The 17,715-nt window shown below is 37.0% G+C and overlaps 1 protein-coding gene across 10 annotated transcripts in view; it reads right to left on the bottom strand.

Annotated features, from left to right (window-relative positions):
• Window positions 1-17,715, bottom strand: part of USP34 (ubiquitin specific peptidase 34) — a 124,262-nt gene that overhangs the window by 60,021 nt on the left and 46,526 nt on the right. For 5 of the 10 annotated variants that reach the window (XM_065630611.1, XM_065630616.1, XM_065630614.1 and 2 more), the window contains 12 exons: window positions 10,458-10,539; window positions 10,271-10,363; window positions 8,390-8,515; window positions 7,841-7,970; window positions 7,216-7,251; window positions 6,683-6,813; window positions 5,535-6,145; window positions 4,856-5,070; window positions 2,993-3,108; window positions 2,782-2,909; window positions 1,575-1,664; window positions 650-745 (listed from right to left, as the gene is read on the bottom strand). In XM_065630611.1, the coding sequence (XP_065486683.1) occupies window positions 650-745; window positions 1,575-1,664; window positions 2,782-2,909; window positions 2,993-3,108; window positions 4,856-5,070; window positions 5,535-6,145; window positions 6,683-6,813; window positions 7,216-7,251; window positions 7,841-7,970; window positions 8,390-8,515; window positions 10,271-10,363; window positions 10,458-10,539 (1,854 nt within the window). The remainder of the gene's footprint in view (window positions 1-649; window positions 746-1,574; window positions 1,665-2,781; window positions 2,910-2,992; window positions 3,109-4,855; window positions 5,071-5,534; window positions 6,146-6,682; window positions 6,814-7,215; window positions 7,252-7,840; window positions 7,971-8,389; window positions 8,516-10,270; window positions 10,364-10,457; window positions 10,540-17,715) is intronic. The other 5 variants (XM_065630612.1, XM_065630615.1, XM_065630618.1 and 2 more) reach the window with 2 other exon arrangements.

Below are 17,715 nucleotides of genomic sequence, written 5' to 3'. Positions count from 1 at the left end.
GTCAAAGGAGCAGAACAATGTATCATTTTGCCTGAATTGGAAGCCATTTGTCCCACTTTCGATCAGTTTTTGAATATTTCTCACAAGAGCAACATCCAATGGAAAGGAGTATGAAGTAAAAATTTGACCCATAAATAGCGACATTTTTCAGTTGTGGATGCCCATATTTACATATTGACTTTGACATCTGTCAAAGCATGAAAAGTCCATTCCTCCAGGGTTGGGAAGCTAGAAATTTTATCACTTGGGTGTATAAACCTAATTTTTATTATACAGATTGGAAAGTGCGGATAAATGTGTTAAGTACAAAGGTTAATGATAACATATTTTAAAACTAAAACAACTGAATAGTTTTATGATCTGAAATGGCTTTTATGTGAAGATATAAAATCTTCATGTTTTATTTGTAAACAAATATTGAATGTAATGTCTAACAAAAATGACATGAGAGTTGTTGCATATTTTTTTTACAGAAAAGGAAGCTATTTGAAATGTTATTGTTGTTACAGACCTTTGTTTCCCTAAAAATGTAATGTTCCTATAGAAAGTATTTACTTATAAGAACACATCAGAAGCACCAGAAGAAAAGCAGAAAAGAAACATTTGCAAACATCAAATCTCAGGCACTCAAAGCCAGTTTTGTACTTACAGCGCGTGTTTATGTCGTCCTTCCCTGACGGCCTGAATGTAGTGTACCAAATTATCAAAGAAAAGTTTCATCATGTTAAGTTCCTTTTCTGCCCACCTGTGTCAATTTAAAGGGCAGAAAGTGTTATGGTTGGCTTTAAAAGATCAGAAAAGCTACAGAAATTAGACAGCTACTATAGGAAAATTGTACACACATAAAGTCAAAGTAAACATTCTGTTTTCCATCCACCATGAATTCAAGCGTATTTTCTAGACAGTACTCTCTTCTTCCGTGTCATCCGACAGGCTCCACAATGTCATTATTTTCAGACACAGAGCTGACAAAACGCTCCCCTTTGAGACCATAAAAACTGTTTCTAAAGGCCCTGACTCAGAAAAAGTCTAAGCCAAAACTCAGAACCGGGCATATATTTAAAAGTCACGTCAAAAAGGCCAAGAAAAATTGCTGATAATCACTGTAATCTTTCCCCAAAATTCCAGTAGTCTGTTCTTCACAGTTAGACTGGCTAATTACATAGTTTGTTCTAGTATGGAATGCTATACTATATATCTTCCCATTTCAAAGGTTTTCTTATAAACCAAATTTTTGCTACTGAGAAGCATTTGACTTACAATCAGAACAGAATGACGTAGCATTAAGTTATGACAACTTTTTACAATATACTATTAGTGGATCCTTTGCTATTTAAAGGGGAGCGAGGGAATAAAAAAAATATAAAAATTAGCCTTCCTCTCATTTACAACAGTTGTGTATTATGAAGAAATCTAAGCCTGAGTGATAAGACAAGCTCATACATCTAGGCCAGACAACAGACAGATGATAACCTTAGGTCATTATTAATTTGGACACACTAAAGCCTTGCAGCAGCCCCCAAAATTCCACCGCTCCTGTTGGTTTAGGCTGTTGGGGACAGGGCGCTACTTACATTGTTATCCAATGTGTATCATAACTGCTCCCGAATTGTTGAAACGTACCAAAGAGCTTTGGAAGAAGACGAAGTGAAACTACTACTGATCTAAAGGAGAAAGAGAGAAATGATGACAATAGACGGCTGTTACAAAATTAAACCAGTCAATTTTAAAATTACTTTGAGAAGCTCAGGTTCGGTGAGCAACAGACTAACTGAAAGCACTGGAAACACCCGTGTGAAATCCACCCTCATGTCAGCCAACTACTTTTCTCAATCTGACCTTCAAATTCTTCACATGTTAATACCTTGGACATGCAGCTGTTGGACAAGTATAAAAATAAAACAGTATACATTTTTTCTTATTAAAAATTACTTAAATTTCAAAAGAGAAATTATTATTTTTGAGTTTCATAAAAAATCTCTTGAAATTTCAGCAAAATGAGTATGGTTTTTCTACAAACAGACGATGGCAGAAATAAATCTGCCTTAAACTCATTATAGACACAAGTAGGTGTGTATAGTAAGACAACTATCTAGGAAAACTCAAGCGCATAAACTGCATGTAACAGAACTTGCATATCGGTGATAAGTATCTTTACATTTCTTTCATTAATTAATATCATCTCACAAATACAATTCTTAGCAAAACGGTAACAACACCACACTGCAGGTGATGTTCAGCAGTTTATTGGTTGTATCAATAAAATAAATTCCACTTTTGCCAGTCTTCAAACTGTATAATCTCACAGCTTTGGGTTGTATTAAAACAAATTATCTGAGGTAAAGGTATTACTTCTACCTCCAGCTGCTTCTTCACAGAAATTAGACACCACAACAGACATGGTGGAAAAGAACTTGTGTGCTCCACAGCCACTTGTACGTAAAATCTAAATATTCAGTTCAAAATGCTTATGCCAAGGCACTCAACCTTGCATTCAACTCGCTAAGATTTGGGACTGATTTTACCAAATGGTAGGAAGGCTGTGAGCTCTGGCAGAAGGGAGAACAGCCTAACGCAACGCGATGAGAAATTCAGGACAACAACAGAATAGAAACATCAGATACACCCACACCACCTTGAAAACTTATTTTTACACTTTTGTTTTTGTCTGGTTTAACTTGTCTTCCCATAAAATGAAATAACCATTATAGTCAACTTGGATATCCTATATGTTGCAAAAATAGATACATGTAAAACCAGATAATTTATGATTTAAGTTACCTGTTGTTTGCTAAATTTTCTAAGCAGCCTTCAATAAATCTCATTCGAATCTGTCTGTCAGTGAACCAGCATACTAAGGAACAGAGCAGCTTCTCTGCTTCATTTATTAACCCTTCAGAGAGATGAATCTACAGCAAGTAGAAAGAAAGGGCACTGAATAGCATATATTTATTTTCTTTTAAAAAATATTCTTTTCTGGTATTCAACTTACTGCATCTTCATCCTGGACCAGATCCCACAAAAGGGTATTTCCTTTCTTACAAACATTATCCAAATTAATGTCCGTCACCGCATTGCTATTATATTGATGTTTATGAACTGCTGGTCCTGAACAAAATATAAAGACCGTTATTGAATAAATAGAAGGAACTATCTAATCTGAACATTATTGCCTAAGTGCATGAACAACAACATGCTTTAATTAACATGGCTATTTTGAAGCGTATACAACACCACACTAATTGCAGCCCTTTTCTACATGTGGGTTCTTAAAAGAAGACAAAATATTATGACCATACAAGAAGTCAACAGGGCAGTTAAGCCAATATTTACTTTTTTTCTGGCTAATGGGAAGTTACAATAAAAACAGCATGTAAGAATTACAGATGCAGGTGCTATTGCTTTTTAATTTAATTAGATTTAAATCACAGTGTAATTAAAATATTTCTTCAGTCTTTCTGTAGTGCTGTGGTCTGAAGAAAAGTATCTTTATAACTGACATGGTTGGGAAGCAAGAAAGAAGCACATTTCAATAAATTCCTCTCATACTGCATGATCTCCTCTATCTAACTAAACATCAGGCAAAACAAACACCATTTTTTTATGTACGACAGAGTATCAAAGTGAATGATTTTAGAAACTCATCATGTTTTCATAAATAGTGACAGACATTTTCCTTCTCCTATGTGGCCACAGCTGGTACCATTCATTTATCTACTATCTGATACTATTTTCATGTAACAGCAAAGTCAAGTGGAAAATTTAGATTGCATGCACAAGACTGTAATTATTTGCACGTGCAAAACTAGAGGTGTCAAAAATAAGCTGCACTGAAGGCCTCATGCTCAAACAATAATTTGGATCTTCAGAAAGACATGTCATATCTATGGAAAATATTGGAAAAAAATGCTGATTTACAGCATGCTTTAACTACAAAGTTGCATTAGTTTATTCAAATCTTAGGTGTTGAAAAAAAAATCCTTCCAGATTTTCAATGTCAGGCTGAAATTATAATTCAGTTCCAAGTAACAAGAAATGTTAAGCCTAAAGAAAAAAAGAGACTTCTTATTCAACTGTGTTTCTGGAAAAGATATAAATAGTACTGGGTTTACTGTCTGTTGGAAGATAGCAAGCTTGGTTCTGCCTGAATAGAGAAGAAAAATGTCACACCTTCACTAAACATACCCCCTCCATTATATTTAAAAGGAGGATGAAACAGAAAATAAAGCTGCCACAATAGCATATGGAAAGATGATATAATTCTTGAGAAGTGTTTTAGTAGCATCTTAAATTGCACCCTGAAGTAAACTAGAAGATTTGGCAGTGTAAGATGAAAGAGCATAAAATGCCCTTCAAGCTCCCCAGGTTATATTTTAACCCATTTTTCCAAAATGATCCTCTGTACAGCCCATTATGGGTAATTCATTTAAGATGACACATGTACAGAATCACAATAAGATCCACCCACCAGAAGAAAAATCGCATAAAATTTCAGAGAGAGGGGAAAAAAAAAGAAAATCTTGCATTTCAGTACCACCTTTCTTTTTACTTTAATAACTGATCAGAAAAAAAACATTTGCTAGGCTCTTTGGTGCGTTTGTTTTGACTTGCATTAAAAGCTCCAGTAGAAATGGAGGGGACAAAATTCTAAAAAGGTAAATACAGCTACATCTGATGTGATCCAAAAACGAATTTCTTGGAAGAAGTAGTAAAATCCCAGTAGTCACTCTGGTTTCTTTGGGCAAATATAGATATATGGTTAAAATAATTTTATTATTTTCATTATTGGTGACTAATTCAAAATCATATAAAACTGAGTTAGAAGTACAATGTTTTTCTATTTTATGACTCGTACCTTGACTAAGATGTTCATGATAGATAGAGGCAAGGTTGGGAAGGTGCTGCTGGAGATGAGATGTGAGCTCAGCGTGCGAATTGATCTGTACAAGCTCTTCTTCACAGCCAGACTCTTCCCCATCAAAATCAGCCATATTTTTCTCTGATTTTGCACTGACTTGGGAACTACTGCAACTGACATCATCAGCACTCAGCATATCATCAACCATATGCCTGTAAAAGAATATTAGAATGGACGATATGAAAGAGAAAGTTGTTTATAGCAGACTACAAGTGAGTAGACATCTCCCTAAAGCTAAAGTCATGATGAATCATCTGTCTGAACAGACCTTCGCACGAATTTAAAAAACAATTACAGATAAATTGAAGGTCCCACTATCATGATGATTGCGTTGACTTCTTTAACGTTAACTTAATACAGCATTTTCCAAAACAATTTTAGCATCTTCTTAAATGTTGTCTTATTTATTCAATACAAAAAGTTTCCAAAACGCTTTAATCAGATGTTAACAAAACAGATTACCGTGTAACTACGTGCAATAACTATCATCGCTGTTAGACGAAATTATCCTGAACTATAGCAAAACGTCCATACAAATTTCTGCCCAAATGGAGTGTTTTGCTACCAATTTTATTTCCGTTATAGAAGGAATCAGAAGAAATGTCAAGTTACCTACCCATCATGGTGATGGTGGTGGTGGTGGTGGTGATGCTGTGGCCCAATGAATTGTCGACAGTTAAATAACTCATTTCCAATAGTTTCCCCAAGGAAGTCCCCCGTATGAGTTATACAAGAATCTTGAGAACCCTGTGAAATGTGAGCACTGCTCATTTCCCCTGTCATATCATGCTCTGCATCCTCAGCGTGAGAACAAGCATCCAGCATCCTAATTCGATTATCCACTGGTGTCACAGAGTCCGTGTTAAAAACATGGTCCTTTCCCGCCCCGTTATTTGCACCACTCCTCTCTGACGCCCCTTGCGAATCTCCCAGACAAATGCCTGTTTGTGATTCCAGTTTCCTGCTTTGTAGGTCTGTGCTCCGACTGCTTTTCTGGGGATTATGACTCCTGTCTTCTTCCTCTTCATCCTCCTCTTCTTTGAGAGCTTCAATATCTGCAATGTCTTCAGACTGCACCTCGCTGCCGGGGCTCCCAGCAGACTGGCTGGCGTGACTGGAGTTTGCCTCGTTACTGGATCCGTCGCTGTGGCCGCTGCTGCTGCCAGGACCACTACTGCCGTCCTCACCGCTGTTGGCTGTCTCGTCAGAGCTTCCTTGCAGGGATTCCTGAAATTAGTGGTAGCTTTTGTTGTAAGATTGGTGGAAAAATGAAACGCTACTGAAAATACATAATTGACATCATCATCATTCAAACACCAAATCTACAGCTCTCCATTTGTTCATTCTCAATTTGGTTGCCAATGACAAAATGCTCTGAGAAAGATTCAGATTGAATGATTTCATTTTTGCATTCCCTTATTCGTAACGGTCTATATGTGCAGGCTTTGCACACAGAGTGACATTGTGACACATCAACAATATGTCATGCAATCCCTTACTAGGAGATTAATACAACTTAAATGCAGGAATGTGTTTGTTTGAGGTGTTTTTTTGCAGTGCATTTGCTCACGGGGGAAGGCACAATATATTCTCCATAAGCTGCACGGAACATAAGATTCTAGCTCTCCACTATCCTGCTGCAGGTAACCATACATGTTATGTATCTGTTCAGGTTTTGAAACAATTACAGAAAAAATATTTTTTCCATAGCTAATAATAGGCAACTGAGGAACAAAATTCACAGATGCAGATTAACACTCTTACCTCTGTATCTGAAAGTCGCTGCTGTACATGTTTTGTTCTATTAATGAGCTGCTCCTCCATTTCAATATCACTGCCTCCACTCTGATGGGTGTCACTGTTGTCACTACTTTGAGGGCTTGCTGCTGGTGACCCTAGTTCAAAACCACATTTCCCAGTTACTTGGTGATATATATTAATTGGAATATAACAGAATTACATAAATCTGCTTCAAATGTTGAACTCAAGAGCATTCTTCCCGCAAACAGTTAAACAAAGGACATAACTCAAACAATGTGCGTACCTAAACACTAAATATTATTTTTAGAACACTGTGCATTTTACTACAAAATTTGTACTGATGTCTCTTCTTGCCAGTATATAGCACAGCTATATGAATTTCCTAGATTTTACACAAAAGAGAATTTTAACGTGTGTTCTCATAAAAACATAATTTCAAAGTTGTACTAGTTCTTCCATTCAAATTCCATAGTTGTAGAAAAACACCGTAGTATTGAATGTATCAGGTTGTGCTGTACTTCTCAAACTATACTTACAAGGTGAAGGGGCTGCTCTTCTGAGCTCCTCTTCTTCTGAAGGAAAAAAGCAGGATGGAAAAATAAGTGACTAAAAATCTTTTTGTCCAGCATATAGTTGTCCATGATTCATAAAAATCAGCAGTAGGAAAAGAAAGGGAAACTACAGTAAAATGGCTTGGCAGCATCTTTAGTAATGACTGTGGGGAAATACACAGTCAAGTAAAAAAAAAAAAAAAAAACAAAACAAAAGCAATAGCATGTGTTATCAAAAACTAGGTAAAAATTAGATAAGTTTTTGTAAAATTTTATGTAGCTATGTAAGTTACAGATGTTCAGCAGAACAAGAAGAGTTAACTGATGACTTACGGACCATCCTCTGAATTAAAAAAGATAAAACAGAAAAATACATACTACTTTATATATACAACCAGAACTGATCTGAAATAGCAAGCTTTCCAAAGGCGCTCACAAAGTTTTAACGCTTTCGTCTTTATCCTCAACTTCTGCTTGAAAAATATGCCAGCACGACATTTTAAAAAAATACTTCAAGTCAAAAGCTCTAGACATCCTTTTTGTCCAAAGTCAACAAGGAGACTATGAAAATTAAAAATTTAACTACCAGATTTATTGGAAAACCACATACCTTTTTTGTTTCCCATGGGTAGATTGGTGCTCAGTAAAGATGCAAAAGAGCTTTGTTTTGACAGCTGAGCCTTAGCTGCTAGTGCATTATTCCACAGTGCTTTTATGAGCATTGATGCCAGATACAAGGTCTATAAACAAAACCAGATAACGGTGCCATTAAGAAGCAGAAGGTTTTTGTATGTAAAGCTCCACTGTTAATCTTTCTAGATGCCAATACTACAGTTCACCAAAATAAACTCATCAAAATAAACAAATGAACAAAATAACATTGTGCAAAGCACTTTTTAACTTCAGACATGAAGTTAAAATCTTCTACAAGTGGCCATGCACTCTTCAAAAATCTCTGCACATGATTATAATTCAAAAGCCAGACAAGGTCCACTTGAAGAAACATGACAACTTTACTCATAGTTTTCTTCCTTATGCATAGTGAATGTTACTTTTACACGTGTTCCTTTGGAAAGGCAAAGACAAATCCATAATGCTTTTTAACATAATAACATAATTTCTTTTCTGGTTACAGTGCCTTTGTTTGCCTTGTCGTTACCTGTTCAGTGTGAGCGCTCGGATGAAGCGTTGAGACGAGGTTGAGAAGATGTCTAAGTGGGACAGGGTCCAAGTTTTTGATCAACGAAGGAAACAAGTCATGTATGTAACGACTGCAATGCTTTAGCTACAAAGTACAAACAAACAGAGAAGATAATAGGAACAGCAAAATAAACTTTCAAAATAATTCAAAGATTGATAAAATTGCAGCAATTAAACAACATCTTTGCACAAATTCTCAGGAAGTTCTCTAGTAATTCCAAACTGCAACAGACTTGCAATTTTGACTGAACTATATTTTTATATTGTAAAGCTTAGTAAAATCAAATGTAACAATATCTTCCTTAGTTCCAGTTCTAAGAGACTTGGTGAAAAAAAAGAACTGCAAGTTTATTTTGTATTTTAGCTTAAATATAACTTCAAAAATATTAGTGTGTATGCTAAATCCAGATGGAAACAATATTTGCGATGATTACCTAATAAGGTAGTGATAAATACAAACAAAGACATTACGGGCTAATATGAGACCGAGAGAAGAGAATGTGAGAATTATTTATAGTTCTTTTGTCTCTCCAGTAATGGATGTCAAAAAATATGATGTGTTTAGCTCACTGCTCTATTTACACATTAAAGTCACAGTGCTCCTAGATGTTTCCTCTTAGGTTAAATGCTGCTTTTCATAGACACTCAAAGGATTTCATTATGTTTGTAGGGGTGTTGGTAGTCATATCAAAATAAATATCAAATAAATATCAAAAATAAAATACTGGTTACAGGAAGCTTCTAAAAAAGCATTTTTAATGTTGGTTACCACATATGCACCTCGAAAAGGTTTTTTTCTTCTTTATTTATTTTATTTTGTCTTCCTGGAATATAAAATATCGATGTCGGCAGTTTATAAGGTACAGCCCATCTTTCACAGGATGCAAATTGGAATGAAATTATGTGGGTTCTACACAAGGATGCATTTAAGCATCTTGAGATACCTGCGTCAACTCAGAGAAGATAATTTTTGGTCAAGAAGTGAAGTGGAAAATACATTAAGGCCTTCTATTCTTTTAGTCTAAAGGTGTCAGCCTTTCAAGCAACATTTCTCTGACATTCATTTTGATTTTTCAGAAAAATTGTCACTGAAATCTTGACTTTTTTGAGGGTTTTTTTTCAGGTTCTTTTTGTTTGTTTGTGGGTTTGTTTTTGTTTTTCTCTCTGACTGAAACCATGGAAAAAACATTTTCCATAACAGGAAACCAAAATGTCTACTGTATTCAAATCCTCTCCATAAAAAAAATTCACAACCCAGAAGCATAGCAATCCATTAAAAGTAGCAAACAAATACATCTTTCTGCAGGGAAAAAAGCCTATCAGAGCTTCCAGGTTTACCAAGCATAAAATAAAATCTCGGATTTTAACACCAGCACTGTAGCACAGCTGTAAACTTCACTGCCACAATTTTCACCCGATTGTTCCACTAGGAGTAACAGAAATGGAAGCTACAATACATAGGAGCAAGGCAATTTAGCATGATAGTAAAAATATTACATCTACCCTACAATCTTCATTTCCACTCGTAGTGAAAAGCCTATGTCTTTGCTATGCAACTTCATTTTGTTTTCTTGTATAGAAGTAGCCTGGGTGAATTCTTGCATCTAATGAAAAAACAGTAATTGTAGGAGTCACCTAACTTAAAATTTTTGTCAGCGAAATACTCAAGACAGGCAAGAAAAACTAATAAATTCAGCTATATTTACTGATATAAAACAAAATCAACTTGTAATTTTCTGGGTTTTGTTCGCTTTTTTGTGTTTGGTTGGTTTTTGGTTGTTTGTGGGTTTTTATTTGTTTCTTTTTATTACTCCCGCAATTAGAAAAATTTTATATATACCTGTGCTGCGGCCCAAATACAGTCTATATGTTGAGTACTAAGTCTCCCCTCAGCTGCAAGAAAATTCAGAATCACTTGGCACTGTTTGATGATCTGCAAAGTGAGAACATATTGAAGAAAGCTTTACTGGAACAAGAAGTTACTCCTCCATGTTTGTACTAAAAAACAACAATGATTTAATACAAACCTCAATATGTAAATTTGGTCCAAAAATGTGCTCAACGACATTGTTGCTGATAAGCCAGTCTGCAAGCTCTTTTGCAATTGACCTAGAGATGACAAAGAGTGGGAACATATGTAGAATTATCTGCCCATAATACATACGCTGTGCTTTTCCCTAGCACAGCATCCCTTTCAAATTACTACCTGTAATTGTAGCAGGCATACAAAGGCTTTTTGGAATGCATACCACACTCAACATCCATTCATCCAGGTAGGAAGCAAATGATTTCTGTATGACTGTAAGACTAATGCCAAATATCAACATTTCCCACTCACTCCTCTAGATCATTAACAAACATGTAACCAACAACTCTACCAATTTTATTAGTTAATCAAGCTCAACAAGCCACCTGCAAATCACTTCCAAAGATCTCAGAGGTAAGATTTTCATAAACACTGCTATTTAACCCAGGCTTATCAGGAAATTCGAGAATTGAGTTCACAAATGGATCTAAAGGTAGGAGTGATAGAAAGTATTTTTAAAGAAAACCATTTAAATATTATTAGATCCTCTTGCATAAATAGCAACTCCTGCAGCTTTAAAAACCTAGATTTTACGTGGTCGTACTTACACACGTGTAGCGTACAGATGCTTCAAACTTGTCATTTCGTTCCATCTATAACAACAGGGAACTTTACCCACTGCCAATCCATAAGCAGAACATGACAAGGAAAGTGAATTTTCCAAAGCAAAAGTTGAACTTCCAGAAAGGACTGCTCTGCTTGCAAACTAGTGCACAAGCTCCTTTTTATTCCTTCCTTTCAAGCAAACATTTGATTACCCAGATTTTGGCACCCGAAGCAATTAGAGGATATCACAGTAGCTTAAATGGCCCTGGAATAAAAGCACTCTGTTTCACAAGGATGAGAGGATGGGAAGGAGTGGGTGTCTTAGAGAAGGATTATTTTTACCACTGCTATCCATATCACATTCACGGTCACTATCAAACTTCCAGGATTGCCAGTTTTTATCACAAGATCCTTTGGGTAGAAAAGAGACTACCTTTGTAGGTTTTCCAAACAGGATTCGCTTTTCCAGGGCATGTTGCCAGTTCTTCAATTGTTTTGAATTGCCTGATCCCTACAGATGTACTCAGCATAGCTCCTATTACTCAACACACACCATTCCTATACTGTCCTCTTCCAGCCTCATTCCAGGACACAGGGAATCAAACATTTTTATATTGTTGAAAAAAAATATGTCCCCTTACATTTAAGTAGTAACTGGCTTGCAAGGTACAACAGCTTACCAACAGTATCATTTATGGCTTATTAATAAATTAGTTCTCATACTGTAAAGTCTGTTTGACAGGGTTGTCTGCTCAAAGAGGGATAAAAAAGATTAAGCCAGGTCAGTTCCATGAAACCCAGATCTACTGAACTTCCTACAGCTCCATTTCAAAACAAAATCAAAGTCCAGCGATGACACCCAGCACCCCAAAGATGCCTAATCTTAACCAAACTTTGAAGCATGCACATTACAAGCTCATTCAGGGCTTGGATTTCTGTCTAATAAAATCTGAAGTAAGACCTCTTCACATGCGAGCTGTGATTCTGCAGATTTTACAGCTAAAGGAACCTATTCTTCATTTGGATATATGCTAGGGGTCTCCTTTACCAACCACCATCACTCTGAAAACTGCTCTTCTCCACCTGCCTCCATGCTGACAAGCACAAGTGACCGTAGTTGCATTGCCCATCTGGCTCAAGAGACTACAGCTCTATCACTTTGCATTTTGTCAGACAGCTGGTAAACTTGGTATTGTAGATTCATCTTAAATCACAAGTGACCAAGCCACACTCTGAAAACTGAATGCAGCCTGACAAAAAGTTCCTTGAACTTACGGCCTATTCGCCCCCAGCTCCTCATGATGGTTTTACGTTGCTTCCCCGCGCTGCTGCATGAGCAAAATATAGGAAGAAAACCTCATAGTTTGCAATTTGCACATATAAAAGGTAGACAGATCTGGTCATGTGAGTGAACACACACCCACTAGATGCAGGAGACCTGAATGGATGCTCTTCTAGTTACGAAATGTGAAAACCAGCACTGCATATGGTCCTCCAGCAGCCTCAACACCTGAGTCATAAGTCAATGAGGGTAATTTTGTTCCAGGACCACTTAATTTCTTCTTGGATCTGAATTTCTAAACCTGTAGCTTTCAGAACGAATCCCAGTTCAACACTGCTAGATTCACGAGGCAATGTTAATAGAAAGGACATACTGCTGTGTGCCTCTTTAAATACTTCTGCTAGTGGCACAATGTCCATTTGACGTTGTATCCAGAGTCCTATGTTGCATTTTAGCTACTCCAAAGGAAAGAACAAAAACTCTCTCACAGAGTTCCTTCACATTTTGTTAAATGACTATGGCAGTTCTCTATCTCTAGTCTGGAACAGTTTTCTTCTGAGAAAGAATGGATTATTCTTTCGAAGGAATGCCTTTTTTTAATAGATGTATTCTCAGCGGTAAAAAAACTCTTAAACCTAGTGGTGAGCTCAACTGTGATAAAATGACATCTCGGATTTCTGAAGGTAAACATTCATTTGATATGGATTTGCTGAGGATGACCAAAAACAAGAGGATCCTTGTGAAAGGCAGAATGCAGCCCTTGTGTTTCCCAGAGAGAACTGCTCCTCCTGGAAAACTGTGCTGAGGACACACCAATCACTAGATAAACTGCCTTTTAAAATGATGAAGTTATTACCAGCACTAAGTATTTTGTTCTATGATACACTAAAAAATATATTTGTGACAGTCAATTCAAGGATTCACCAAAGAAAGCTGATTTCGGCATAAATGATATCCGAATTACTCCCTGAACACCTTTACTTCAAGAAAAGGTTTTTTTGCCCAGGGGTTTTCCAGCTCCTTGATAAGCTTCCTCGCTTTCAAATACAGTGAACATCTTCACTCACAATTCCAGAACTTAATATAAAAAATAATAAACTGCCAGCCTATGAATAAATTAACCTCTGATTTCAGCTTGTGTATTGTCACTTATCCTAGTTTTACTTTAATAATTATCAGGTCTATAGCCCAGAGACATTTCAGATACACTCAAGTTCATAAAAACTCTCTGAGTCCGGGTTGCCTCAATAAGCACAGCAATCCACAATAACTTTTTATTAAAAGATTTAAAGTAAAATTTTCAATATATTTCAATGCTGTTTAATTTCAGCTTTTAGTCATGTTAAAATTTCTGTCATATAGTCTGTATTTCTTGTCATTTGAAAGTATTTTTTAATAGAACAATTTGCAAATTATTATATGACTGTTACTATACAATACCCACTACAGTTCAGGCCAACTTAGCAAGAACTCAATTTTCAGTAAAAATATGCTCGAGTTTTCTTTTAAAAAGTTCTTCAAAAGGCTATATAAAAATTTCCCTCCTCCATCCTGAAGGAAATAGTGAGAGCAAAAAACACGCATTATGATCGAAGAATAGATAACACTTTTTCCTCTCACGCAAAGGCAGCAGTACAAAGAACAGTTTTAAAGATTATATATCTAAGCCAGACAGACCTTAGTAAGAACACTCACCTTGGTGATAACACATAGTAGCTATTTTCCATTGATTTATTAATTTGGAATGTGATGGACACACTCGACACCCCCCAACCAAACCAGCGGCAGTTTGGTCCAGGCTCTGGAGGAGGGAAAAGCCTGAGCTGCAGCTGGGCCAAGAACTCCTTTGGGAAACCCTCGAGGAAGAACAACGGCAACCGAACACCGATAAGTTGGGTACAAGGAGCTTCATGCAGCCCTTGCCCACTGTGTGCAACCTGACCACAAGCCAACTGCTTTATTCCATAAATACGACAGCCTGGGTGAGCTACTGTGAGCTCTCCCCGCCAGACAAGCCTGGCTGCAGGGCAATGATCTTTTACTACTCACACATCACTGGATGAGCCCAAATTAAGGTTTATATTAATCATTTAGCTTAAGTGAATGCGTTTCAAACAGAAGGAATAATTTAGAATTACAACGTCATGTGATTTTTAATATAATCCCTCACTTGTTTTCCCTTACCTATGTTTTTAGACATGAATCATTGACCAAGTCTGGGACTAAGTTTGGATCCAGCCATATCTTGACACCTCTCTGAGAAATTTAGAAAGCAAGGGGGTCCATTCTGAATCTCGTGACTCACCCTCGCCTCCCTCCACCCTTTCACATCTCCTGTCCCATAGAAATCACCCTAAAACAACTCGCAGCCCATTCTACTTGGAGTATTTCCTCCACGCACTAAGTAACAGAGTGATCCTTGCCGTCAAATTCTGTTAAGCCGTACTTTTCTTTAAGTGATCTAAACACTACTCTGTGGCAAGCAGGAGCCTAAATCACTCATCTGCCACAGGACAGCAAGACGAAAAGTCATTTAAAGAACCTGATACTCTCTCTGAGTGTTTGTTGTCAGTGTGGGAGGAGAATCAAAAAGTAAAGGTAGCAGCTACTCAGGTTAATTGTCTCTAGATCTTTCTCGCACTAGAAATCTACACAACATATTGGGCTACATGACCTCTAGACTTTTCATTCATAGTCACTGACAATTCATGTCTGCGGAAAATAACTGTTTTACTTCCAAGAAATGAAATTCAAGCACTTTAGACGTTAGTTTTCCCAGGCATTCCATTAGCCTGCAGGGAAGAGTGGAAGATTTGCAGTTTTTGATATAACCTGATGTTTGTGAACTGTACTTATGAAAGCCGAGCACTAGAGCTTGAATTTTGTTCACTATTGTAAATAAAACCATCTGGAAGAAAACTACATATTTTCCTGGTAGGTCGATGAATGCCCCTCTATAAGAGGACTGGGTTAAAGTCCCAGAAACATTTTAATCTAAGGCTGTGGTGCAATACTTGGTAGCCACATGATGACCCAGATCCAGGAACAAATCCTGCAGCAAAATTACCCCCCACAAAGAAAACCTTATTTATCCAATCTGTGAATCACCAACACAATTCACGCAGCTACAAAAACACACCAGCTCAGTACTGGGTGAAATACAACAGCAACATGACTGAACAATACAATGTAAAACCTTAAAGGAAAAAAATGTAGCAATAAAACGAGCAGTTTGCAAAGGATGAAGACTTAACATTTCTTAACAAAATCACTGAACTAGCATCTACAACATGGATGGGAAACACTGATCTCAACTATTCAGGATCAGAAACAGCAGGCACCTTCCCAACACACATTCAAGAACATGTTTTTGTTTATGAGCACATATTTTCTTCTTAGATGCTCCAAGCCCACGGCTCTGACATGCTCTTGAACATTTATTAAATTACGGTGTATGCCGCTAGAAAGGTGTACGCCACTAGAAAGAAGCGTTACCGAGCTGAGAAAATCTGAAAAGACCCCTGGAATGTGTAACAGAGAGAGGGGAAGAGGCTTTTAAATGATGCTGCGGTAAATTCAGCTGGTGAGCTTGGACCAAAACTGAGAAAGCAAGAGTTAACACGAGCTAAGAGAACAGTGGTGAGGGAAAAAGCAACACAAAACTTGCAGTTTAATATCCCAATAAGTAAGTAAAGAGAGGGAAAAGAAAGGAGAAGAAATAGTCCAGATCTTTCTGTTCACTGGTGAAAGGAATTTTGGACACGTGAAATCACTCTGTAGGAAGCTTTTCAAGTGAGGCTAATCAAGTTTTTAAATGAAGCAGGAGGTCATCTCAGCATCAACCTGCAATTCAAATTCTTGGCTGCCTGCCGAGTGAAGAGCAAAACAAAGTATCTCTTTACACATGTTATTTCTAGAAGCTGACAGTGTCCTCATTAAGGAAAAAACCACCACTTTTTCCTCTTGTAGTTCAAACAGCACCAAAAAAACCCCAACTTTCCCTCCCTGAAAGGCATGATCATTTTCACTACCTGACATCAGCAGAATAGTTTTAGTAATCACTATTCAAAGACTTGAAGAGTCTTCTGTTCAGTCTTGTTATTTTTAGCTTTAATAGATTTCATACTCTTCAGTACCTTAGACTGCAAAGAATTTGATTCTATCTTAAGACCCAGGAATAGCTAAATTGAAAGTATATCTCTGAGGGATATTATGAAGTTGAGTCACTGAGACATTGCACATATCTGGATGATAAACATATTCAGTCACCACAAACCCTGAACCCTAGAGAAGACAGTAGGGTAAACTAAATCTAAAATGACATACAAGTATCTCCAGCTAGAAAACAGATTTCTGTTGTAGCTTTTCAAGCACAGGTTGTGAAATCCTATATTTTCGTAGACAGAAGATGCTTTAGCTTGCCGTACCATGGAAAAATTTGCAACCACGCAGATAAAGGAAGGAAGCTACTGTTGCGAAATACTTGCTAAAAAATCCTGATGATACTTCCAAACAAAAGGGAAGAGGTAGGGACCTACTGACAGCTCTTTTTTAAAAAATAAGATACCTCCCGCAAACCCACCTTATCAAGACACAGAAGGAGAAATCCCAAAAGTTGACAGTTCCAAACGCATCTGGAAAAGTCAAAAGACACAATGGGGATGACCAGACATACTGCAAAACATCTTCCTTTGATAAATCTGCAGGGGCTACAAAGGTACAAAATAAATCTTAGATTTCCTTTCTCCACTAAGGAAAAGAAAATAGGAATGAAAAGCTTTCCTTTTGCTGCTCATTTAATCACTGCCAACTCCATAAGTGCCTTCTCATCCAAAAATTTCTCATGAACAGGGTCTCTGATGAGAGGGAAGCTTTGTACCGAACAAACTGTCCAAGTGAGACATTTTCCCCATCCTTCTGCACCAGCCTCTTGTGATTATTTGGCTGGAAGAAATCAGCGATTTCAAAAGAGACCTGAAGATGAGCAGCAATACGTGACACTGATTTGTACCCAGCTTTTCAGGTAAAACACCAGAATGACTGGAATTCAGATTTTTTTAAAAAAATCACATACTACAAAAGTGGAAAAGAAGGTCTCCTGTTCATGCTGCATTCCTTTCCAATGACAGGCTGTTTACAGATCCCCTTGCCAAGAAAGTAATATCCCAAATGAGAATTTGACAATTTCCTTCAGCTTTAAAATAACTCTGATGTTCTTGCATAGCACATCTGCTCCTCTGCAGGGAAATTCAAGCCCCTTCTCTTTTTCCCCTGTTGATGACTTTCCTTTTTCATATTTGACACAGAAAAATCAAACAGCTTTTTATCAGGTTTAACTGGCAGAATAACTTCTTGTTACTGCTCCTTAATT

The sequence above is a fragment of the Caloenas nicobarica genome, chromosome 3, assembly GCF_036013445.1.
Source record: "Caloenas nicobarica isolate bCalNic1 chromosome 3, bCalNic1.hap1, whole genome shotgun sequence".
Classification (NCBI taxonomy): domain Eukaryota; kingdom Metazoa; phylum Chordata; class Aves; order Columbiformes; family Columbidae; genus Caloenas; species Caloenas nicobarica.
The sequence above is the reverse complement of the archived record's forward strand: the minus strand, read 5'-3'. Positions and strand labels throughout refer to the sequence as shown.